General features: G+C 38.2%; 1 protein-coding gene across 19 annotated transcripts in view; it reads right to left on the bottom strand.

The window, feature by feature from the left end:
- Positions 1-26,402, bottom strand: part of LOC114690096 (muscular LMNA interacting protein) — a 264,668-nt gene extending 238,266 nt beyond the window's left edge. For 3 of the 19 annotated variants that reach the window (XM_028864789.2, XM_028864778.2, XM_028864749.2), the window contains exon 1: positions 26,144-26,365. In XM_028864789.2, the coding sequence (XP_028720622.1) occupies positions 26,144-26,212 (69 nt within the window). In that variant the 5' untranslated portion in view covers positions 26,213-26,365. Of the gene's footprint in view, positions 1-26,143 lie in introns of all 19 variants that reach the window. The other 16 variants (XM_028864798.2, XM_028864822.2, XM_028864818.2 and 13 more) reach the window with 9 other exon arrangements.
- Between the last annotated feature and the right edge of the window lie 713 nt (positions 26,403-27,115).

The following is a 27,115-nucleotide window of genomic DNA, read 5'->3' as shown; positions in this document are numbered from 1 at the left end:
ATGCTTGACCTTCAAGCAATAACGAACAAGAGCTGTTTTCTCAAAAATAGTGCCTACATACACTATTCTTTTATTTTAATACCTAAGCATTTTCTTACAATCGTATCCAGTGAGCCTGTCCTCCAATCCAGAGAAGAACAAAATGATTTATATGGGAAAGGATACCACACAAACAGTGTTTAGCCCAGACCCAGCTTAAGCCCAATCAGTGGCGAACATCTGCTTGACATTCTGCATCCATTCACTCTGAAAGAAAAGTGACAGCTCTTAAAATTGATTGTGGCTTTTAATTCTTGAACTAGGAACCAGAGAGCAAGGTAATTAACACATTTGTCAAATTAAAAACCAAATATCCAAAGTGGCCAAGCTGTTTGCTGCCTTCGCTATGCCTTGCTGCCTCTGGACTAGTAAGAGCAAGACGAGAGAAGTTATTAAAGTTTGAGAAGTTTGGCCTAAAAGGAGCAGAATTATTGGCATATATTTTACATAACATATAATTTATCCCTTGCAATGATACAGCTCAAAGATTTTTATAGTCTTCAGTGAATGACAACCATTACCTTAGGTCAAACTTAGACCATTTTTTAAATATTCAACAAGGTTCTTCATGAACATTTACAGTTAGTCCTATGCCCACTGTTAGAAGGCCACAGCAGAAGTTTGTCTTTTATTCAACATTCCAGTCAGGAAAGTCATCATTTCTTTGGAGACTTCTTAAAATAAACTAGCAGGATACACACATTCCCGAGATCTGAATCATATTGGTACCTCATTCCAGCCCACCTTCACATCACACTTCAGGGATAGAAGGGTGCTGCTGTGGCTTGGGTGTGGTTTGTCTCCCAAAGGTGATCCTTCGTGTGGCAGCATTAAGAGATGGGAGAACCTTTAAGAGTCAGGATCAGGAAGGATGCAGAGAAAGAGAAGAGGAGGAGAAGGGAAAGAAGGCAGAAGAGAAGAAGCATAACAGGCCTGGCAGACGTGAAGACATTCTAAAGAGACTCTTGTATCTTGTAGTCTGACTACCACCAGCTCATTGAAACAGTGGACTCTGCTGTGGTTTGGATGAGAATGCCTCTGATAGGCTCATAGATTTGAATACTTGGTTCCCAGTCAGTGGAACTGTTGGGGAAAGATTGGGTGGTATAGCCTTGCTGGAGAAGGTGTGTCACTGGGGGTTGGTTTTGAGGTTCTGAATTCATCTGCTGCTCTGCTTCTTGCCATGATGGTAATGGGTCCTATCTCTCTGAAACTGTAGCCCTCAAATAAACCTTTCTTCTATTATAATCTGTCTTAGCCATAGTGTTTGAGCACAGCAAACAAAGTAACTAATACAAACACCGCCAGAAATTTCCCCAAGCAATCTCATGCTGGTGAAGGGAAAAGTCCCTGATGGTGGTATTTTTTTTTCTCCTGGAAAGAGACTTCATACATTACTAATGACTTATCAGATCACCTTATGGTATCAGACGTTAGCCCTGCCAATGATTCATCAATGGTGAAAGGGACTATATCTTGACCTGGACTGCTTAGATGTGCACATCCCTCACTCGGTGTTTAAACTTTAATCTCACTTCAGAATCTCAAAAGATGGACTTGGGGAGAGGGGCCTGTCATTTGATCTCTTGGTATGTCTTCCCAATGTGACCGCATGGAATAAAACTCCTTTTTCTGCTTTCCTCTCTGGATTTGTCTCTTTTAATTGGTTTGCTGAACATGGGGGTGGGGGGATGAACCTGTCTCAAGACACAGACTGTCATCCCCAAGCCATGTAACAGAGGGAGTATTAGGGGTTGGGTTCCAGTGGGAGGAAGGTAATCAGGTCACTTGGGGCATTGTCCTCAGACGGAATCGCTGCTGCTCCCTGAGGAGTGAGTTCTTGGGAGAACAAGTCACAAAGAGGAAAACATTTGTTCCACCCCACTCTCTGACTTCCTGTCTCACCTACCTCTCCTTCTTGTATAGCATTCCCAAGATTAGCCATCTGTCATGTTATAATGTAACCCAGGGAGGCCTCACCAGAGACTGACCAACATAGTGAACCAATCTTGAACATCCTGCTTCAAAAATGTAAGCTAAAATAAGCTTTTCTTCAGAAAATAGCAAGCCTTGAATATTTCTTTATAGCTACAGGAAATTGAGAAATTCATAGGAATGTTCTTGATTCTTGTTCACGGTTTCTCTTCAATAGCATTCACTACATACTATACCAAGATGCCAAACCTGAGTCTAATTACCTAAGACCGTATTTTTCCACTATTTACTCAAGTATTACCCTCTGCTTGTGTGGCTGCTCTCTTCTGTGTAGCATGGCAACCCCTATCACCAACAGACATCACATTCCCTAACTCTAAAAGTGAGTCTCCAGCTCCTCTCTGTACCAGACCACATACACTATGCCAATTTTGAACTGGTTCATTCCCTTGACTCAGTAAACTATAAAGAGGTGGGTGGACCACATACTTGGCACAAAATAGGAAAGTCATGGGGCTGTGGGTGGAGCAGATTTCTTTAGAGAAAGTTGGGGGTGGTCATAAATAAAAATCTTCAGAATAAACTCAAACTCCCCCCCCAAAAAAAGAGAAATTATATAGAAGATACACTAAGATTTCCATTCATGCCAAGATTAATCATTTCAGTTCATTACATCTTTTGATTAGAAGTATAAATTTCTTCTTCTCTGACTGAAGGCTGCCCAGGGGGAAGCAGCATTGGGATGTAAACCAACTTTCAGGACACTGTAGGAGAAGATGTATGGTAAAGTATTCTGCTTGCCAAGATCTAAGAGCACAACGATGGGCTATCTCCATGTGTCTTGAGACTTTTGCTTATAGTTTATGATGATATAACCAGGTCTAAATGCCCCTCGATATCCCCTCATACCCCTCTAACTTTCTTATCTCTTTTCCTGTCCATGGCTGTTTTCTCTCTGAAGTCAGACAGTCTTAGTTACTTTAGTTACTAAGGACTGGTGGTTACTGGTAGCAATGTGTGGATCTCTACCTCCCCAGAGCTCAAGGTATCATGAGATATATGACCCAACTGACATCAGCTCTGCCCAGGTAATGTTTAAAAGGAAGAAAATACGTTCCTAATTCACAAATGTGAAACCTAAAAGGAGAGGTTGGGTAAATTGTGCCTGGTGCTAACAGTCACGTGACTGCATTTCATTGAACCATTGTCCACAGCTCCTCTGTCCTTTTATAGCCTCACTGTGCTTCACTTTAACCACAGAGCACTGGCTTACAGGTGTTGGTAAAGGCTCTTATACAATTTCTCATGCTATCCTTTACTGGTTTGTAACTTTTTGGTAATAATCTTGTTATTTTTAGATTTAATACTTCCTTATCAGAGTTGTGACTTAAAAAAAAAGTAATGGTACCCTAAAATTGGTTGTTAGGAGGTAAGATGAAAACTTGGTCATTAATCTGTGAATGCATTTATGGAGACAGAGGAACCAGAAGTAGAGGAGGGAATGATAACAATGGCAGACAGGACATGCTGTGTCCTTTTGTAGCTGTTCTGCCAAAAAGATCATTAAAAACAAAAACAAACAAACTAACAAAAAAAACTAAGCAATGGAAGAAGCTCTGTCCAGAACACATTTATTACATGTAGGAAGAATACTGTCAGTTCTCCATTCACAGAAAAGCTGTGAATAAAAGACTCGGAACTGCCAGGAAAGAAGTTAAATCTGTCATTAGCTATTGAGGAAGCAATTTAGACACAAGATAAGATTCCAGCTATAATTAGTCATTTTCCTTGTACCTGAAAAGCAGCATGAGAAAAGGGAAGCTTCCTTTGGTGCACAGTGTGAGGTACAATCTACAGTGGCCAAAAAAACAGAGCAGCAGTGGGAGGAGGTAGCGGATCACATCCACAGTCAGTATGCAGAAGGACATGCATGATGGAACTCAGCAGATTCTCTCTTTTTATTCCGCTTAGGACCCTGGCTCATGGAATGGCACCACCACATTCAGAGTAGATATTCCCCTAAAATTAACTTCATCTTGAAACTCCCTTACAGACAAACCCAAAGGTTTGTCTCTTAGGTGGCTCTAGAGGTTATCAGGTTGACAATTAATATTAACTATCTTACCAGCATATGTGTGTGTGTGTGTGTGTGTGTGTGTGTGTGTGTGTGTGTGTATACACACACCAGAATGACTCTGATAAAAATAATGAAAATATCAAGTGAGAATAAAGATGTCAAGTAATTGGCATTTAAAATATTTTAAAATATTACAAAACATATTTTGGCAACTCTAGAAAAACAGGTTGAAAGTTCTTTATAAAGTTAAACATACTTATATGACCACAAATTGCTTCTCTAGCTATTCATTCTAGAGAACAAAAACTTATATTTACATAAAACCTGAACAGAGGTGTTTATGCTCTTTTTGTAGCAATAGGACTGGAAACAACCTAGCTGTTTCTCAGCAGATGGAGTTAAATAAATGGTGGAATGGGATTTTACTCAACACTAAGGGAGCACACTACCGTCCTGCTCAGTCAGGGGACATGCTGAACAAGAACTTTAAAGATGAGTTCTGAGGAAAAGACAGTCTCAAAAGGTCATTCATCTAAGACCTGTGTGTGGAATGCTTAGAGTAGCAGTGCTCAGAGTGGGATATGAGAAGTGGCTGATCACAAAAGCTCACACTTAATCAATGGATTAACCAGTGGATGAATTGATAGCTGAGTGAAATATTAGAAACTGGGGTGGAGTTGGAGACCATAGGTCACAGGGAACCTGTCCTTGAAAGGTATATTTCATCACTATCCCCCTCCCCCTCTCTCTCTTTCTCACACACATACACACACACACACACACACAGCTCATCCACCACATCCTCTGCTGCTATGATATCTGTCTTGCCACCGGTACAAACAAATGGGACCTGCAGACACTGGACTGAAGTCTCCTTTATGCTGAGCTTCTCTCAGACACCTTGTCACAAAGACAATAAGCTGACAACGCACTATGACATGACTCTATTGATTCAACACTCTCACAGAGATGAAAGTTGAGCTTCTGAGAATGAATGTGTGCTTCCCAGGAGACTGGAGGTGAGGAACAGATTTGGGCCGTGTGTCTGATTATCTTTACTCTTTGTAATTTTATTCTATGAGCTTAAAAATAACAAGAGACATTGGATGATCTAAGATTATAGTTAAACCACAGCATTTCGTAATTTTCATATTTTGTTTGTGGGGGTCAGTAAGAAAACAAACAGCCTGTGATTTCATTTATGAGGTGAGTAGCCACTCATTCACTTGAAACCAAATTCAAAGTTCAGCCTTATGCCAGAGATAATTTTCTGGTCTGCTTTTAATCACCAGTGTTTATTTCATTCAGTCTAAACCTGGAAGATGCGATTGCCTATATTTATACGATGCCAAAGGAGATTGGTGTCTTTCATTTTGGTAGACAGGTGAGCTCCCACTTTGAGACTGGTCTTGGTCATTAATGTACTTCAACAGCATTCACCCATTTTACACCCACACATTTATTCCTCTAGAGTAGTTTTATTTGTGTTTGTTTGTTTTTAAATGGCAGCTCCCAGCATGATTTTCAGAAGAGAATGATTTAAAGTTCATAAAATGTCATCATACAGTTCCACATTCTCTAACAAATTACTCAGGAAATGAAGATGAAAATCAAACTTAAGCCATTTAAACATTTTGCATAATCTGATAAAAAATCACCAATGATTTGTTGATACAGCTGTGCTTATACTTTTTAATGAGTAAAACCTTTGTGTTCAAAGATCTAAAGGCTGTCAATCTTGACAAAAAAAAGTTATGTTAATTTTATAGATATTTTATGGTTATTATATATCTTTATGATTCAAGCAAAAACAAAAAATGAACTCTACCCCTGTGAAAACACATGGACAGGACTGTGGTCTCCTGGTGCGTGAGAAATTCAAAATTTTGTTAGTTTTGAATCAAACTTTCTCATATAAAAAATAAACGGGGCTATTTATACATGGAACAAGAATGAAGAATAGGAAAAAGAAGTTTTTGAATATGACAAAAATTAATATATTTGCTGGATACAAAAATTCAGATTTTAAAGAAAGGAAAGCAAGATGATATATAATACAGGCTACAGTTTGGTCAGAAAACAAAGTTACATGAGCCTTTTAAGGGTATTTGAAAGTACAGTCAAAAGGTAAGAAAAAAGGGGTCTCCAGGCTTTTCAACTATACAAGTCAGCAATTGTGTCTGAAGGAAAGTCCCTTTGTAAACACAAAAATAATCTTAAAACAAAAAACACAAGGATGAATATAATCTCAGAAAAAAAGGCAATCCTGTAAATAAATTGAATGAACATAAACTATTTGGTAAAATAAGTTATATTGTTCTTATCTTTTTTTTTTAACCATAGCATGAGTAAAGCCTTACCTTAACACATATAAACCCAGAAACCAAGTTTCACCATTCAGTCTTCTATCAAACACTAAAGAAGATGCTTCCAATATCTGCTTCACTTATTTTAAACTATGTCTTCTCTTCCAGTAGTTTCAAATATTTTGAACACATAAACCAGGAACTCCTATTATGAAATTCACAACTTCCTCCTAGACTGGAGTCCCCGCAAGGTAGCTGGTGTCTACAGCTGGGCTAAAAGGGTGTGCTCACAGTCTGACATGTCCTTTCACTTGGGCATACACATACCTGGACTCATACTACATACAGGAAACACAGCTGAGCCTTGGCAAGACTGAAGGGAGCTTTGAAGGGAGGCAAGGTTTATATATACAAGAATGTTCTAGACTCAGCACATGTTTATCTAAGTGGTTTCATATTCAATGTCACATTAAATCACAAGGCTATTGTCAGTGGACATTGATAACAATACTGAGTGTGTAGACACAACACTGAAATTCATGAAAGAGGGGTCACTAGACATCTCTCCAGCTTGTTGGCAAAGACTGGGTGTCAATCTTGGACTCTAATTTCATCTTAATGTTTACCTTCATCACAATGACTGTTCTGGCCATTACCCAACAATTCTCACCTGTAAGAACCTAGGGTCTATGTTTCCAGAACATTCCTCTGGCATGTTGCAACCTTTACCAGTGAACTTTGTCATCAACAAAGCTTATTTAAAACAAATAAACATACTTCTGAAAATTGCTACCACTTCTTAATGACTAAGAGACAAATCTGCTTTTTAAAAAAAAAATAATTCCTTCATCTCTATGTACAGAGCTAAGCCAGCTCAGATATTTGAAAAAGTAACTGGAAATTTTTAAATGAACAAACTATTCCTTTCAATTTTTTTCAAAAAAAATGCTTTGATCAATATTTATTCCATACTGTCCTTTCTATCAACTAAAGTTGCTAATTCCAAAATATGGCTCTCCCATAATGTGCATATATATGTTTCTCAATAAACTTGTTGATATAAAAACTTATTCTTTTATAAATGATAGTTTTATTTCTTGCAAGTTGCATTTATATGCTGCATATTGATCATCCATCCACCACTACCCACCCATACACGTAGGCAGCATTAGCTGACTCAATGGTTATTAATAACAATAAAAAAACAAGATGTGATGTTGAGAGGGAGATGGGGTGTGGTGCTTTTAAATACATTATAATGATTAATACTAGTATAAGAGGTATTATTCTGGGTAAAAACAACTTCAAAAACAATTTTGACTTACTCCTTCTTTAGATGAATCATGAAATTACAGAATGATGTCATTGAAATCAGACTTCCAATAACACAAACTTCCAGCAGTTACATAGACTTCAAGTGGGAGAAACTTCAGTTTATCTATTCAATAGTTCTCTTTTACTGATGAAGAAATTGAGGGTTAGTCAGCAAAGCAAGTTTTTCTCAATCATGTTTACTGTTGTCCAGGCCTTCCTTTGTCTCACAATATCACCTTGCATAACTCAATGAACAACAAAGGTGAAGAATTTGAATAACATTGAAAGGTCCTTGATAATCTTGTGATACAAGGAAAAAATAATTCCATTTGTAATTTTGAAGAGACATTCCAATCCATACATTGAATAAGCCAACACAAGGTTCTGTCCAATGGGAAGATGATAGAATTGTAACTACTTAGCCATGGCCCTCATCTTCCTTTCTCTCAGTTTTCATTAACAGGCAGAGTCAACAATACTTGAGGAAAACTGAGCTGATTTTCCTTTTCCCTTCATGGTCAAGGACACTATCTATGTCATCATCCCTTTATCTCTGAAATAATGACAAAACGATCATGTATCTCTCCATCATAAAATATAACATAATGTTAAGGAGTGACATTAATCTATTATCTTAAAATTCATATATTGAAACCTTAAAATGCATTCTTAGGTCATTAAGAGATTAAATTAAAAACAAAAGACATCAAGTACAAGGATTTCTGCTATATTCAATATAGTGCTTGAGTCTTAGTTATAGCAATAAGACAAGAGAAGGGAATAAAGTTAAACAAACAGGAAAAGAGGGTGTGAAAATATATTTTCATTCAAGTGACATGACCATACACATAAGAGACCTTCAAGGTGCCACCAAAAAATCCTTAATGGGACAAATACTTTTAACAAAGTGGCAGGATTCTCAACAGTGCAAATTCAACACATAAAGATCACTAGTCTTCCTATATTCCAGTGGCAAACATGCCAAGGAAGAAATGAGGGGAGCAAGTCCACTCACAATAAATAAATAAAATGAAATAAAATAAATAAATAAAATGAGAATAAGTCCAATCAAGGAAATGGGTTGGTTTATTCAAAGGTATAGAATTCTTTTTTCAAAACAAATGGGTCAAGGACCTCAATATAAAACCTATCACCTTAAGACTGCTAGAGGAAAAAGAAGGGAGTATCCTTCAACACACAGGCACAAACAAAGACTTCCTAAATAGGACTCCAGTAGCACAAGAAATAGGGCCCATAACTGACAAATGGGACCTCACAAAACAAAAAGTTTCTGTACATCAAAGGAAACTCTCAATCATGAGATTCAGCCTAGAGAATGGTAGACAATCTCTGCCAGCTATACATCAGAGGCTCTATAATTTACAAAGGACTTGAGAAGCTAATCATCCAAGAAACAAACCACCTAATTAAGAAATGGGATACTGAACAGAACAGACAGTGCTCAAAAGAGGTAAAAATGGCTTAGAAACACTTTTAAACATGTTCATAATCCTTAGCTATCAGAGAAATATGGATTAAAACTACTTTAAGATTCCATCTCTCCCAGCCACAATGTCCATCTTGAAGGTTACAAATGATAACAAGTACTGGCTTAGATGTGGGTAAAGAGGGACCTTTATACACTGTTGATGGGAGTGTAAAATGATATAGACACTTTGGAAATTAATATGAATATTTTGTTTTAAGAAAAGAACAAAGGAAGAAAGGGGAAAGGAGAGAGAGAAGGAAGGAAGGAAGGAAGGAAGGAAGGAAGAAAGGAAGGAAGGAAAGGAAGGAAGGAAGGAAGAAAGAAAGAAATGAAGAAAGGGTACTACCAAGAAATAGAACTACTATAAGACATAGCTATGACACTCTTGAGAGTGTACACAAAAGATTGTACATCTTACTAAAGAGATACATTGCTGCTCTACTCACAATTGCTAAGAAATGGAGTCAGCCTAAATATCCATCAAGAGATGGATTAATAATAAAACCATGGTACCTACCTATACACAATGGGATTTTATTCAGTCATAAAAAAAAATGAAATAATGAAATGTTCAGGAAATGAATAGGATTTAGGGAAAACATGCTTAGTGAAGTAACCCAGGCCAAACAGTGAAACTCTATATGTTCTCTCTCATGTGTAGATCATAACTTTGAATTTATTGGTTTGTTTATTTAAGCTGGAATGTCTATAGAGACTTAGAAACCAGAAAGGAGCTTGCGGGTGCAGCCAGCAGCCTTAAGGAAGGTAGGGGTGGCAGAACATTCATGTGATAAAAATAGAAGGGACTGCGGCTTGGGGTGGGCAAGTTTGAAGAGAGATGGAAGAAGGGAGGATATGGGTGCAAGAAGGGTTAACCAAACTAATGATGTTTGAGGGATTCACATGGAAACCCACTACTTTTTAAGCTGAATAATAATAATTATGATGATAATTAAGATATTGAGGGACTAGATAAACAGTATAGGCGCTACCAGCACTTGCTGCTTGGGCAGAGGACTGGAATCTGGTTTCCATCACCTACATCAGGTGACTCCCAACGGTCTGTGACTCCAGATCCATGAAAACCAATGCCTTCTTCTGGCCTCTGTATAAACCTACACTCATTTGTACCTACATACACACAGACACACATAATGGAAAATAAAATATTTTAAAATACTCCTTTGAATGTAAGTGCCATGCATAGGTGAATAATGCTGATCCCAGAAGTCAAGGGTTATTAGATGAAACTCCCAATGCCAAGTGTGGGACATCTCCCTAGGCGTTGTTGCCCAAGAAGGCCACAGTGGCCTCCAAAACTGTACAGGTGGTGGCCACTGCCATTAGTTGCCACCAAAACAGGATGGTAAGAAGCTATTGTTGAAGATACCACACACGTTGGCTGAAGAATACAAAGAAACTAAGCTGAAACTGGCTGGAAGCCTCCTTCCTACTGACTAGTTTCCATGGTGCCAGAAGTCACTATGCAGGAAGCTGGAGGAGGAGATCAGTAAGCCTTCCCCAGCTTTCAACCCTGCATGCTACAATGCCAGCTACAAAGCAAGAGATGCTTAACAGCACAATAATGGCGTGGCTATTTATGTGGGTAACAAACTGATTTCTGATCACTCTCGAGCCCTGCTCCATTAAACGGGAGCTCATGCCTGGTACTGTGGACCTGGTCAAAGTCTTAGGCTAGACAGGTCATGCCTAGGTCATAGGCATGAGGAGAGACTGTACTATTTTTGTTTTGATGAATAAACATGTTGTCAAACAGCCTCTTAAATATCTGTGTTTACAACCATGGACTGGTGCTGTCCTTGGCCTTAATTTAAAAACTATCCCTTTTCAGTGAGCAGTAATTAATGTATAGATTTGAGGCTTGCCAAGGTGCTAAAAATAAGTGACTGTTGCGTGTGCAGCATTGATGAGGACACTCACATCACTCTGTACAAAGTTTGAGGAACACTGTAAATGGAGGTTTCTGTCCTGCCAGCAACTCCCAAATATCCAGCAGCTGCTTCCCAAATAATTGACTTGGAGGCTTAATACTACTTATAAATGCTCAGCTGGTAGCTCAGGCTTATTACTAACTAGCTCTTACATTTGAAATTAACCCATAATTCTTATCTATATTTAGCCATGTAGTTCATAGCTTATTACCTCATTTTCTACATCTCTTGCTTCCTCAGTGGCTGGCTGGCATCTGCTCTGACTCTGCTCTTCTTCATCTCCATTCTCAGTTTGATTGTACTGCCTAACCTTATCTTGCCTCACTATTGGCCAAAACTGCTTTATCAACCAATGATAGCAACACACGTTCGCAGTATACAGAAGGACCTCCCATAGCAGAACACTGCAAAATAGGGAACAGAAGTAATCTAAGAACTGAATCAAGAGTAAGGCAATGAAATGTTGTCTTACAGGTATGACATGGCCATGGTAGTTATGAAATCAAAACTACGGATGCCTGCATAGGAACTATACAAGAATAAGGCTGTAAACTTTCAGTCATGGATGAAGAGAGGAGCACATGAGTGTATAGATGTAACCAACCGTCTTATTAAACAAGAAAACAAAACAATGCAAAAGAGAAAGCGAGAGTCAGAGCTCAGAGCAAATCTCACCTTCCGCCTGCGTGTCCAGCTTCCGAAAGAGCTTCTTTTCTGTCTGTTCGTCTATTTAAAGTATTTGTTCTGCTTCTCATTGGTTGTAACCAAACACGTGACTGCTCGTCATGTCTGAATGTACAGCCCTAGGTCTTAAAGCATATGTTCAATGCTGGCTGTATCCTGAACACACAGAGATCTATGGATTAAAGGCGTGTGCCACACGCACACTCTTTATGGCTCTAATAGCTCTGACCCGGCAACTTTATTTATTAACATACAATCAAAATCACATTTCCGTACAATTAGATTACCACCACATGAGTGTCCCACACAGAGAGGAGTAAATGGCAGTCAAGGACTTCTGGAAAAAATAAGCCACTGTCTTGAGTGATAAAGCCACTGGTGAATTACTCATGCTCCAGCAGAGAGCTCCACATTTATGCCCACATAAGTGGCCCTGGTTAAACCCAGTGGGCCTCAAAGCAAACCCCCACACACACAAAAAAAAAAAACCATAAAAATGAGATGGAGACTTGGTAGAAGGAAGGACTATGTTAGAGAGAGATTGGGAGGAGTACAAAAGAGGGAGAAAGGATGTGTGTGACCAAAATGTATTATATATGTATACGAAGCAGTTTAAAAAAAAACAAATTAAAAAGTATAAAATAGCTCTATTGATACTTTTACACAGTAAGAGAAAGTTTCACAATCTCTACTTCATTGTTCTTTGAGTGGGGTACTGGCAAACAAGTAGAAACTGCTATGTCCCTCTTGTCATACTCTGGCTCGCTTTCACATAGCTCTCTGGTGATGTGATTGCCAATGCTGAGAGCCCACAATGCTGCCAACATCACAGTTGCTGCCATCAATCCACACAGGGGTGTCGAGGGCTCTACCATGCCACAGCAGCAAGCATACTTGTATTCTGGCTCTTCATATCATGTGAAGATTCTATGAAAGACAACTCAATTCATATTCATAGTCACAACGGCAGAGAATGAGTTGGAAATCAGTCAGAATGAGAAGACAACCCTCGTAGTTGTGGATTATTACTCTTCATGAACAAAAACCTAAGTATCCCTCCTGTCTCTTCCCTTGGGGTATATCTCTTCCTGAGAGACTCCTTAAGAGTCTTTGAAAATAGTCCTTGAAATGTGTCAAACTACCAGCTTTTCATATGTGGCTGAAGCTTGAGAATACAATTCAGGCTTAGTTTGGGATCTCCACAATGTAACAAAATTATGTATAGTGTAATACACATGCATGCCCATACATACACATTTAGGTATATAAAAGTCATACCATGCCTATGCAGCTCAAAGTTTTAAGAATATCATTCCACATTGATCTGAATGATAAAGTACCAAGAACATAAGGACCTTGACCTTGAGGAGGTTGCAGTCTCCAGGCAGCCAACCTTAAAAAGGCAGCAGCCTAAATGCACTTAAGGCTTCTATAGACCTGCTGTCAGATGAATACCGCACTAAGTCTCAGATGGCCTTGAAATCTCTTCTGATACACTTTCATCAATCAGCACAGTCATAAAAATATGAGCTTATTACCAAAAAAGAATCATTCTCAGCTATTTGAAATTTCAGTAAAAGTGAAAAAAATAAAACTTATCCCAATTATCCTTATAATGACCTTTAAGATAAGATTGTGGGAACCAGAGGAGTGAGTCAAGGACACCAGGAGAACACAGCCCACAGAATCAACTAAGCAGGGCTCACAGAGATGGAAGTGACAATCAGGGAGCCTGTATGGGTCTGACCTAGGTCCTTTGCATATATATTATGGTTGGGTAGCTTGGGGTTTTTGTGGGACTCTTAACAGTGGAAATAGGAATGTCTCTGACTCCTTTGCCTGCTCTTGGAACCCTTTTCCTCCTACCTGGTTACCTCATCCAGCCTTGATAAGAAAGTTTATACCTAGTCTAATTACATCTTGTTATGCAATGTTTGGTTGATATCCCTAGGAGTCCTGTTCTTTTCTGAAGAGAAATGGAGGAACAGCAAATCTGGGGAAAAACAGTTATGTGGGAGAACTGGGAGGAGTAGCAAGAAGGGAAACTGCAGTCAGAATGTACTGTATGAGAGAAGAATAAATAAGAAGGGGAAAAAAGAGGGTTTGGTAAATAGGGATGTCCTGAACAAACACATTCATAGATTTGCATGTTAATATCTGTGACATGGATGATTTATGATGCTTCTACCTTGCAAAAATTCTGTATTTTTCTAGCAAAACAATAAAAAATGTAGTCTAGTAACCCATGCCTCTAAAGTCCCTTAGGTATTGGCATCATGGATTAGCAATTTTCTGCTGTGTTTATTATTTTTATGAACAATATTGCATAAGCATCATTGAAATCAAGTATGTGTATATATCTTTGCTTCTAATAAATTCTTAGAATAAAATTACCTGCCTGAAAGCACATTATTGAATATTTGGGTCTCAGTATCTGTTATGCTTCAGGAAAGCTACAGGGATGTACATTCCTGTGTCCTTCTGAATATTAGACTGCATATTTCATAGAAAACTTTTAAATAAAGACTATGAGAAATACTAATTTACTGGGAAAATATGTACAAGGAATGAAAATGCCAGGTTAAAAGGTAAAAAAATTAAGATACTATGAATAATGGGTACTGGGCTTAAACCTCTTTGAGGTCTTGGGTGGCAGGTAACTCAGTGTGGCTTTGACCCCCAGCAATGGAGAAAAGGGGTTTTAATAAAACTTTGAATCAGGCAGTGCTGCTTGCTGTGTTTGAGTTCTTTTGAACATCCTACACACTCACATATGCACCAGGATGCTTTCTATCTCTCCTCCTCATCCCTTCCTATCAGAATTCACACTGAAATTCTATGGCACAATGAGATAGGTTACCATATGCACATCATGACTACACAAACCAGAGTTTTCAAAACTCTAAAATGGGATCATTTTTGTTATGCTACCCACATTTTTTTTTCATTTATATTAGTTCTTTGAAAATATTTTATAATGCATTTTGGTCATTTCCATACCTTCTCCCAGTGCTCCAGGATCCATCCCCTTCCCCACCCACCCAACTTGTGTCCTCCTTTGTTTTCTTAACATATCAATTATAGTTTATGCTGATCATATGACCTTGGGTGTGTTGCCTTCACTCAAGGGTAATCTACCCACCAGAGGGGCCATACCCTTACAAAGATGACTACCTTTCTCCCAGAAGCTAGCAACTGACAGTAGCTCTGGATGAACAAATCCCAACTCAGAAATAAAAATAACAATAATAACATACCACCACCAAAAAGTACAGATCCCATAGTAACAGCCCGTATGGAAAAGGCATGGAATAACTTCCAAAGACCATAGAGAATGATTATAGCCACAGTCAAGCAACTTGAAGAAGACAAAGAGGTGGATGAAATAGGAAAGTCAATCTATGACATAAAAATGAAATTTGAATTTTTAAGATCTACGTATTTTGGCATGCCACGTGGCATAGTTCACACAAGGGTTTCCCACAGTGCTGTGAAGGCCATGGTCCATGTGTGCTGCTTGATCAAGAACCTAAGTGGTAATCATTTATAAAGAACAGAAATTTACTTTCTCACAGCCCTGAGGTTTGGAGTTCAAGATCAAGGCATTGAATGTTTTCTGTCTGGTAAAGGCTTGGCTTATTTTTTAGTAGAGATGGTGACTCCCATGTGTCCTCACATAAAGAAATGAATAAATGGCAAAATAAATAAATAAATAAAGGGGGACAGTTGTTCTGTCCTTACACAGAAGAACAAGATCTTAATCTCACTGATTAAGTCTCCAACCACATAACTTAATTACTCTCACCAAAAAAAAAAAAAAAAAAAAAAAAAAAAAAAAAAAACCCAGTCCCCAATAGTACCACACTGGCTAGTTTTAACATATTAATTGAGGAGGACACATTCTGACTGTAACATCTCCTGGTCCAGAACAAGAATATTATACAACAGCCCAGGCCTGATGTCACACACTTTAATCTTAGCAGTCAGATGGCTAAGAGAGGAGGATGTTGGAGGCAAAGCCAGCCTGGGATATACAAGGAGTTCTAGGCCAGCCTGAGCTACATATCAATGCTCTACCTCAAGGAACAAACAAAAATCTAAAATTAGAGTTTTAAAAGTGCCACAAAATACTCATCACCTATTGCTTGCAAAGAATCTTCAACATGAATAAAACATTGAGAAAAAGCTTTAAAAATAAGTTGGCATAGGTGGGAAGATGGCTCAGTGGTTAACAGCATGTGCTGCTCTTGCAGAGGACCTGAGTTTGGTTCCCAGTACCTATACCAGAAGGACTCAAACTGCTGGTATCTCCAGATCCAGGGGAACTGATACCCTTTTCTGGCTTCTGGCCTCTGAAGGTACCTGCACTCACATGTATCCACCTACACACACACACACACACACACACACACACACACACACACACACCAAAAATAAATAAATGAAATAATTAAGTTTTTAAAAATAAATTAAGGAGCTTCTGGTCCAAGATGTCAGATGGATGAAGCAAGTATCTCTTGGCCACTCAAAGTAGCTTTTAAAATTAAACTTACAACCAAAAGAGACCTGACAGGAGAGAAGAATCAGTATGGAAAATGTGCTGGAATTTTCTGGTGAGGAAATAGAATGAGCTGTGGGATGAAGCTGAGTTGAAAAAAAAAAAAAAAAAAGACCCTAATGGGTGCTGTATAAACCCTGAGGGTGCCACAGTCGGGGAAAGAAAATCCCACAGAGCCTCCATGATGATGCTAAACTTATAAGAGAGTTCTGTGGAAGCCTGGGGGAGCGCTTCATTCTGCATTCTGCACCTCAGACAGTAGTAGCAGTAGCCAGGAAATGAATAAACTACAGACTGCCCAGCTATATGGATGAATGAATGCATTTAGACTGAGGAATGAATGCATGCAGATGGGTGGGTGGATGGATGGATGGATGGATGGATGGATGGATGGATGGATGAATGGGTGTGGATGGATGTACCTACAGGGGAGCAGAGCAGACAGCCTGACAAAATCTGCAGGAATTTCCAGCTGATTCTGAAGCTAAGCTCAACTGAAAAAAATAAACAAAGTCAGAATGGTAAAGATTTCATTTCAACTCCCACAGGCTACAGAGAACCCCACTCCCTGCAATAAGCTTGTTAATTCATGCTGACATTTGCTGCCTTCAGCCTCACACTCTGGCATGATGTCCCCAGAGAAATTAGAACAGGCTTGAAAAGGCAATCCTACTTGCTCTGATCTTCTAAGATGAAGGTTATCAAGTCTGTACTTACACCATGAAGCGATCCCCGGATCGCTGTTTCCTGGTATTTACAAAGGCACAGGGCCTGTTTTGGAGAACAAGCTGGGAAGGTAGGAGTCTGTTCCCAGAGGCTACCCATGCAAGGAAACGCCCATTAACTCAGAAAGCTCATGAAAGGAGCCTTGGGAAATGTTTAGGTAGAAAGTACTTGCAACAGGCCAGCAATTAAACCACAGCTATCCTCTCAAAAAGTCTCTGCAAATCATCTTGTTTTTATGAAGGTCATGTAGCAATGTAATTCCATCCCAGCGATAGTCTATTCCTCATCCCCCACCCCACCCCGTACCCCCGACCCCCTACGGGGAATCGTGTTTGGGGCTGAACTTATACATAGTTGTAATTCCCACAATGAAGGCTTGCAACATATTCCCCCCCCCCCATACTGTGTGCTCTAAATGTCACTTTGAAAGCTGAGTTAACAGCCTGCAATCTATCCGCCTCGCTTCTGTATTCGCCATCACACACAGCTACATCAAAAGAGCCATTCAAACAGCGCATCCCGGACTTACATTATCAGCAGACACTGCTTTAATTAGCAGTGGTTCTCAAGGGGCTGGATGGCTTCAAGAACTGGATTTGAACCAGAAAGCAGAAATCTGGATCCTTATCAGTTTCACTTCTTAACTCCCCCTGGGTTCTACCAGTCACCAGCCCTCAGCTTTTGTCAACCGGGGGTGCACGAAAACACTGGCTAGGATTTCGCCACTCTTGAGCTCCTAGTTTTTTTTTTGTTTTTTTTTTTTTTTCTCAACCTGCTGTGATGCCGAGGGGCTAAAATTAAAGCAGCAAGAGAGCTGAGATATCTGTGTCAGGTGCCCTGCGGGGGGTGGTGAAAACCTCACAACAGACTGAGTCACAGGAGAAGGGGCCATTTTGGAAATGACATTTTAAAACAGGTATCTATCTATATGTTCTAAGTTTTCATTACTGATGAACCCACAATGTTGTAACATTACGAGAAAATACTGTTTTATTTTGATCTTTCTATACAAATACCAAGACTCTTAATTTTCTTCACTTATTCCACGACATTCTCCCATGATCAAATTCCTGAATTGTTATTGTTTCTCAGTTTTTAAAAAAAATCACAAAAATATGCCATTTAACACATGCGTACTGAACTATGAATTCCAAACTTTAAAAAGGCTTCATCTAGTAGCAATAACTTCTACCAACACATTTTAGGTATTAAAAAAAAAAAATAAGCTTTCTCAAGATCGCTTATGTTTGCAAAGGATTCACTGAATCCACAGCCAGAGGACGTCTTTCATACACATAAAATACTACACAGTTCAACATTCCTTGATAAAACAATCTAACCTCTCACTTTGTAGATAAGGAAACCACAGGGGAAGTGATTTGTCAAAGGTCACATAAACACATTTTTTTTTTCTAATGCTAGGCTCCTTGAGGAGGATACCCACTCCTGTTAGCGGCCACTTAGAAATCCTCTTCGCTCTCAACACACCTGCACACCAGAGTCACATGCTGGCACTTAATGTGGATTTTGTAGACAGGTAAGGTTGGGATCAAAACATCTGGTTCATCATTCTCCCAGTCTCACTCACCGTCCTTGACAGGTGCACAGTAGGTCTTCAGTTCCCACTGCCTTCCCAGCATCTTACCACCCTCTCTTCTTTACTTAATGGGCATGGATTCTTCAAGATCGTTTATTATTTATTTGTTACTGGCTTTAAAAGAGAAAGGGCTAGAAATAATGTCAGGGTAGGCTTGTTCTTATGAAAAAGGAAATGTGTGGGAAAAGCAACGCTTGGTTTCTACCAAACTGTGTGCGGCTGTATCTCTTCACCTGAGGTAAAGCCAGGATTCCCAATGCTCAGAAGAGAGATGGAAAGCCCCCACACACCCCGTACCTTCAGAAAACACTGTTTTAACCAGTAAACTCTCCAGCACCTGATGCAGAAGGAACAATCCTACAACCTCTTTAATGGATTCTCAGAGAGGTTTTGTTTCCCCGAGGAATAAAAAGAAACAAATTACTAAATAACAATAAATAAGTTAGCCACATCATTCCATAAGATTCAGAGGTGACGCTGAATCCAGAAACCCAGAGAAACCTGCCCTGAAGCTCCTCTGTGTGCACTCTGGCTGAGGGATGGATGGTTACTGAGGAACTTTCTGTAGCATTTTGCCTGTCTGGGTTTTGAAAATAATTATTTCCAAAAAGTTTTTTTGGCTATTGACTTATTATAGAGTGCTGGAACTCTTTGGAGAGAAAAAAAAGGCCAATAAATAAAAGATACACTGATAATTGAGCCATCCTGAAAGATGTGCCAAGTGGAAGAGTTGAATGCACAGTAGGCAACTCAAATATATTAGAGAGAGCAGCCACATTGTTAATCATGCTAGAATGCCCACCATTGCCCATGGCGCATTGCGCGCGCGCGCGCGCGCGCGCGTGCGCGCGCACACACACACACACACACACACACACACACACACACACACACACAAACACAGCCAGCAACAGCAAAAGGGAATTGAAATATAGGTATAAATTAACTCATACTCACTAAGTGATCAGACAGAATGGCCACACAAGGGAACTTCATCAGTGAAATCACAGCACATGGCACAGCAGGAATCATTTGTTCCAAAACAAGTAAGTCCAGACCAATGAAAAGGAAAGTTTCATCTTTCCTGTATGTTGACCACCACCAAAACTAACTGGTTAAATATCCAATAATTGTGCCACCTTACATTCAGAGATTTACCACTCTTCTATTATGGAAATTTTCCTATAAGGAATACTGTATAAATCAGAAGCAATATTCTTGCATACTTAACAAGTAGCACAACAGAAGTAACGGCAACAAAAACTTTTTATCATCTGTCTTCAATATTGACTACTTGATGCCAATTAACTAACAAGACATGGTTAAAAAGAAAAGCAAATAAGTAGATATTATGGGAAAATATGTTACTGCATAAACACTCTATAATTGTCCCATTGTTAAGACATTCTGATGAATAATTATGGACTTGCTACCACAAATCTATATGAGAAAATGGAATGTCTGTGCTGTGTCTGCCTAGAATATTTCCAAGCTACTATTTATGCTTATTATTCATAATCCACGTAGAATAATTAAAGCTTACTGATTGTCTTAAAGACAAAGCCTTTGTCACATTCTCTGCCTCGTTCAAAACAGCCATTCAGAGGCACATACTTATTTGAAAATCCCTTTTCCTAGGAACATTTCCACCTGTGTTATACCCAACAAAACACAATGACATCAGGAATTATAGCAAAAACATTAACCCTATACTTTTCTCTTTGCTAACAAATTTGTTCTTATACAGTAACTAATTTTCCTTCTATTGATGGAGCTATGGCTTTTACTTAAAGATTAAGTTTCCCTAGGTTATCGCTGAATTTTAAAGGCAGAATCCTTCATATTTCATATTTTACTACAATGATTAATACTTTACTTTTGTTTCTTTTCATTGTATTCCAAACTAATCAAAATGAACTTCTCTCTGAAGTCAAAAAATATTGTGCAGTAATATGTAAACATATATGTTGTTGGATAAGTCATTTTTAAATTCAAAATAAGTCAAGCATTAAACATGAAAAGTACAATTTAAGTTTTCACCTTCTTATGACATATTTCCAATTGGAATTCTAATCATCAGTTGCCTTATTTACCATCTAGAGAGCTCCTTCTCCTGAAGGAAGCAATATTTACAACATTCCAAAATTGACTACAGTCTTGCTTTGCATCTAACAAATTTCAATATAAAATGAGTTAAAGCACACACTCTCATTGTTATTTTATGATATCATTGAACCTTCAATACTTGAGAAGTGAAAATGTGTTCTGAGACACATCACAATAAAACAATAGGGCTTATTGGATTTACGCATGATATTTAGTTGGTTTTATCATCTTTTAAACCACATTACATTAGAATGCCCTAAGGTACATGGCTATTTTTACTATGTTAATGTATGAATTGTTTCTTTTCATTTCAAGATTTCAATTACTATAAATATGAGTAATGTTTTTGCTGATGTACTTTAGTCTAAATAAGAAGTATTTGAAGAACAGCCAGGATATTTTGTATTGGTTTTGCTTATTTACTAAGACATACTAAACAGAAACTAATACCTGTTTTTAAACTACTTCAAAATTTACTTTATGTTATAGATTTTGGTGACGCATAACTTGAAGCTACTGTTATATTAGATGCAAGTTATATATAAAGTTATATATATATATATGATCAAAAGACTAACTTACATGCTCACATATGATCTCATAATTACATTCCAGAGCACACAGTTCCTCATAACACTCAACTGCCTCTGAAAGCGTGTTAAGACATGTCACACTCATCCATGAGCTTAAGAAACACTAAATCAAGCTGCAGTATATCCCACAGATGTATGTTAAATACAAAAGAAGTCTCAAAAAGTACAGTTCCTAGTGTTCTCCGAATGTTCTGAGAACAGCCAGAACCACTTTTGGAGGAAGTCATCAGAAAAAAATCCAGAGTTCTTAGGAACACAGTTGAGGATGCCCAGGACAGGAAACTAACATCTGTGGTATGGAAATGGCCACACTGAGATATGTCACAAATTGCCCCCCCCAACCTGTACCATATTCCACAAGCCTTAGCTTTAGTGTAATCTGACTTTGCAGGCTCGATGACGGAGACATCAGCATGCTTCATAGATGATTTCCCAAGACTGGGAATGTACCTATAAATCCATGTGAACTGATTTTTCATTATGATGTTTGACAATTTTGTATGATGGCCACCTGATTATGAGTGACCACTCAGCACTGACAAATGTAGAAATCTCTGAAAGATCCAAACGTCACTATTTTTTCAGAATATTAATTACATGAAAAGAAAATAGCACTTGTCTCAAACACAAGGGCACCCACATTTGTAAAAAAAAAAAAAAAAAATACTAAAGCTTAAATCACACATCTACCCCACACATTAATAGTGGGAGACTTCACCACCACTCTCTCACCAATGGACAGCTCATCCAGACAGAAACTAAACAGAGAAATAGTGGAACTAACAGATGTTATGACTCAAATGGACCTAACAGATACCTACAGAACATTTCACCCAAACACCAAAGAATATAACTTCTTTTCAGCACCCCCATGGAAACTTCTCCAAAATTGACTGTATACTGGTCACAAAGCAAGTCTTAACAGATACAAAAAAATTGAAATAGCCCTGTATCTTATCGAATCATCATGGCTTAAAGTTGGAGTTCAATAACAACAAAAAATACAGAAAGCCTACAAACTCATGGAAACTGAACAGCTCTCAACTGAATTACTAACAGGTCAAGCAAGAAATAAGAAAGAAATTAAAGACTTTCTAAAATTCAGTGAAAATGAATTCACAACATACCCAAACTTATGGGACACAATGAAAGCAATGCTAAGAGGAAAGTTCATAGCACTAAGTTCCTGCATAAAGAATTTGGAGAAATCTCACACTAGCAACTTAATAGCACACCTGAAAGCTCTAGAAGAAAAAGAGGCAAATTCATCTAGGAGAAGCAGAAGGCATAAAATAATCAAACTCTGGGCTGAAATCAATAAATTAGAAACAAAGAGAACAACACAAAGAATCAATGAAACAAAGAGTTGGTTCTCTGAGAAAATCAACAAGATAGACAAACCCTTATCCAAACTCACTAAAGGGCAGAGAGAGAATATCCAAATTAACAAAATCATAGACCAAAAGGAGACATAACAACAGTGAGGAAATCCAGAGAATCAGTAGGTCATACTTCAAAAACTTGAACTCCACAAAATTGTAAAATGTAAAAGAAAGGACAAATTTCTTGATAGATACCACACACCAAAATTAAATCAAGATCAGATAAACAACTTAAATAGATCTATAACAAGGGGAGGTGCTTACTTCTACCACAACTTAATATGCCAAACTTTGGGCCGGGCTGTGGTGGCGCACGCCTTTAATCCCAGCACTCGGGAGGCAGAGGCAGGCGGATCTCTGTTAGTTCGAGGCAGCTGGCTTCCAAGTGAGTTCCAGGAAAGGCGCAAAGCTACACAAGAGAAACCCTGTCTCGAAAAAACCAAAATAAAAAAATAATTAAAAAAAAGCCATACTTTGTTGATACCCATGGGATACCTGCCCCTTTCTGAACAGAAACAGAGGAGGAGTGGATGGGGGGGGGAGCTAGGGGAGACAGAATGGGAGGAGAGGAAGAAGGAGAAAATGTAGTTGGGATGTAAAATAAATTTACTTAATTTTTTTAAAAAGGAAAAAAAGGAGCACCCAGAAATCTTTACCAAACATCAATACATTCAAGGCAAAAGCATAAATTCAAGGCCAGTTGGCGTCAGCAAGCTCCAGGTTTAGCTAGCGATTCCACCTCAATAAGTAAAGTGGACTAAAAGACTCAGAAACATATCCACCATCACCTTTGGCCCTCCACTTTCACAAAGACCCAAGTGCATGTACATCCACACACATTTGAACATGTGAACATGCATATACTCACATACACACCAAAAAATAGAAACTTACTTTGCTCACCATAGGACAGCACATAGTCAAGACCACCACTTTAGCTTTGTCTATAGTAGAAGAAACTGATGCCTTTCAAGATGCTGGTGATTTTCTTATGTATTCATACAGATATTAACATAAAATTGTAAATGAGATGGTGTGTGTATTGCGTTATGTCATGATACACATTACAACATTGTTCATTAAAGTCTAGAGAAACACAAAATTTTAATTTAAGCAAGGTGCAGATGAGACTATTATGAGGTGCACATATTAAAGTATTTTGGTAGCAAAATGTGATCTCCTTTTAAAAACATAATTTAAGAAATATTGCTATTTAAAATAAACATAGTAAATAATTTTCAAAACAAAGTTAACTCCATATAAAATATGTTTAAACTATTTTTAGCAGTCTACCTAAATATACTGAGTTATATTGACATTGACAAAGAAAGTCACAAATGTGTTTGGATGCATAGCCACAAAACAACTGTATGCTCACTGTATTTGGGTTAATTTTTTCTAAGATGTATTACACATTTCTAGATTCTCTTATGCAGTAAACAACGACCATGAATTAGTATTTTCTTGGTATCAGTACCATCAGAATCCAGCACCTGAAAGGTGTCTTACACATGTAGCACCTAGGCTGTCCACGTCAGTTTCCATAGATATTAAGTTTAGTGCATTTCTTCCCTCCATGGGGGCTGTCTCTATACTACAAGCTGAATTCTCCTGTGCTTTCTCATCCCCTGTCATACTGTCCTCCAGACTTCTGGAAATTAATCAAAGACAAGCCTAAGGCCTCTGCAACAGTCATGTTCATGAGTTGTGGGACAGAGGCTTCCTCTAAGGAGACATTTTTTGCTCAATTTTAGATTTATAGTTGACTTCAAGGTAGAGTAGGGCATGCAAGATGTCTGACCTTACATAAACTGAAATGGTAATGCATTAAATCATGTCAAATAATAAGAGATCATTTTCACTTTGTGCATTTGCCCCAAGTCTCCTGTGTTTATTTGTAAAACTAACTCAGAGTTAGAGTTGATATTAGTTCATAGCAACACTGTAGTCACATATTTTTATCAGGGTATTACAACACTCAGCATTTACACTTAGACTATCTGAATTTTCCTTTTGCTTTGAAATGAAATTCACCTTTCTCTTTTGTCTGTGTGTGTATACAAGTGTGTGCATGTATATATGTGTGCATGCTGTGTGTGTGTGTGTGTGTGTGTGTGTGTGTGTGTGTGTGTGTGTATCTTTGGGATATGTGCTTTTCAATTAAGTCAGCCAAATCAATATGAAAATAAGGTAATGCTCAAAACTTCCTGTACACACACATTACAGCTTTTAATCTTCACAAAAACCTTCAAACCATTTATTTCTGTCCCCTTCTTAAGCAAGAAGCAAGTTAACTGGGGTTCAGAAAAATTGAACAAAATCCCAGAGTTTTTCATTTGGAAGTTGAGTAGCAAGAATTTTCATGCAGATATTTCTGACTCAAAAGCCCTAGTTATTTCTATAACACTTGACCTTTCCATAAAGTCAAAACAAAAAATACTCTGTGGTCATTATATACTGTATAGTGCCCACAATTATTACTCAAAATAATAATGACTTGAGTCCTTTAAGAAACACTTATATTTTATCCAAAATGTTTTTTAAGATCTTGAAATTTTAATGTTCTTCAAGAATACTCAAGTAAGAATGTTTTTTTTTTCGTTTTTAGTTTTTAATATCAGTAGGAGTATATATCCTTAACTTCAGATATCCAGAACAATACAATCATACAAGTGGGACCTTATCAGAATCATTAGAGCTTAGCTTTGTGCTGCTCTATTGCTGTTAAAATTAAGCGTGCATGACTCTAACATTTGCTTTGTAATCACAGTAAGCTTGCATGAAAAATTATCCACCTAAACCCAGTAGGTGGACCATGCGGAGCACATTGCACTGGGAAAAAAAAGTCTAAGCGACTACAGCTAACTGACAGTCCATTGCTTAGCATCCAAGTAATGTTGCTTTTACAACTTCTAAGGAAAATAAATAAATAAATAAATAATAAATTAATAAATAAATAAATCCAAATTTTTATAATGAGTAAACTTTAACCTAAGTTCATAAAACTTACTCCAGACAACTTTCTTTTGTGAATATTTGTTATATCCCCCCAGGAAACTGGTCTCAACACTAATCTCTCTTTGTATCAATAAGTAAAACAATAAAAACAAGCAGAGGAAAGGCTTGGGGTAAAGGACATCGGCTTTCAAAGTTGAGGGAGACTTCATTCAAATCAAGTTTGCCCACTTCCCAGTAATGAAATTTTATGTAGAAGTTTATTACATCATTTTTCAGGAAAGCTAGAGAACTCATTAATTTCAAGGTTACTGACCAACCCAAAATGGAAACTGAGACAGGGTAAGAACTTTTCTAATCTGTGACAGCTGCCCTTTCACCCTGCCAATTACATTTTAAACTTGAGTTGGCTAAATCGCAGGCATCTTACCGTCACTCTCTCCACTAAATTCTGGTTCTTCTCTAGTGAGCTTCCTGGTTCATGCTTTTCCAATTCCATGCTGAAAGAATGAGAGAGATGGGGAGAAAGAGAAGGAAAAAGAGAGAGGTCCAGATTCTGTCTAGAAAATGATTTGACATGCTTGCATGTTAGATAATGTCAGGCATTCCACGTTGTAAGAGCCTAGGACACTATCAGGAGCCCTGGCGATAATTTCTGGTTAGCTAGTGTTTCCATTTATAGATGTTCAAACCCCATAAACAGAGCACTGAAGAGAAGTCAGGCAGCTGGCCCTAGATAATGATAAATGTCACTGAACTTGAAAGCAACCCTTCAGCAGGAGAATGTCCAACAAGTTTGGTTCCCTGAACCCAGAAAGATGCACATGACAAGCAGCTTTGCCACAGATTCCATCAAGAGCTGCTGGAGCAGAATAAAATGTACTCTAGAATTCATCTTTATAAACCAATTAAAATGGACCAACGTGACAGTCACAGAACAAGCGTGACCGGGCTAAGTGAGTTCTTTCAGAGTCCAGTTTCAATCCTGGATGTGGAGACACGACACGTGTGCTTCCCTCTGTCCATAAAAAAGAAACAGCTCTCATGCTGCTGAAAGAGAAAGGGCAAGTGACTAATCAGAAAAGGCAGCCGGTGTGGGAAGCCAAGTGGGATTGTCCATGTCCTACTATGAAAACTTAACAAACTACATTTAGAAAGACCATGAGATAAAACCGGTACTTTCCTTCACAGAAGCCAGTTTTGTTCCTCCTTCCCCCAGCTCTTCCACCGGGAAGAAATTTATGATACAGGAGACAAAATTCATTTTATCCAACGCAACAAATGTTTTCAGAGTTCTTTAGAAAATGTTATATGCCTTAAAGAAAATTAATTGTGCAGGTTAATGTTAATTAACTCCTGTGTTTTGCAGCAAAATGGAACTGTGGATGGCATTTTAAAAAAA

Source organism: Peromyscus leucopus, chromosome 14 (assembly GCF_004664715.2).
Source record: "Peromyscus leucopus breed LL Stock chromosome 14, UCI_PerLeu_2.1, whole genome shotgun sequence".
In the NCBI taxonomy this organism is placed as follows: Eukaryota; Metazoa; Chordata; class Mammalia; order Rodentia; family Cricetidae; genus Peromyscus; species Peromyscus leucopus.
This window is presented reverse-complemented; position numbering and strand designations above follow the sequence as displayed.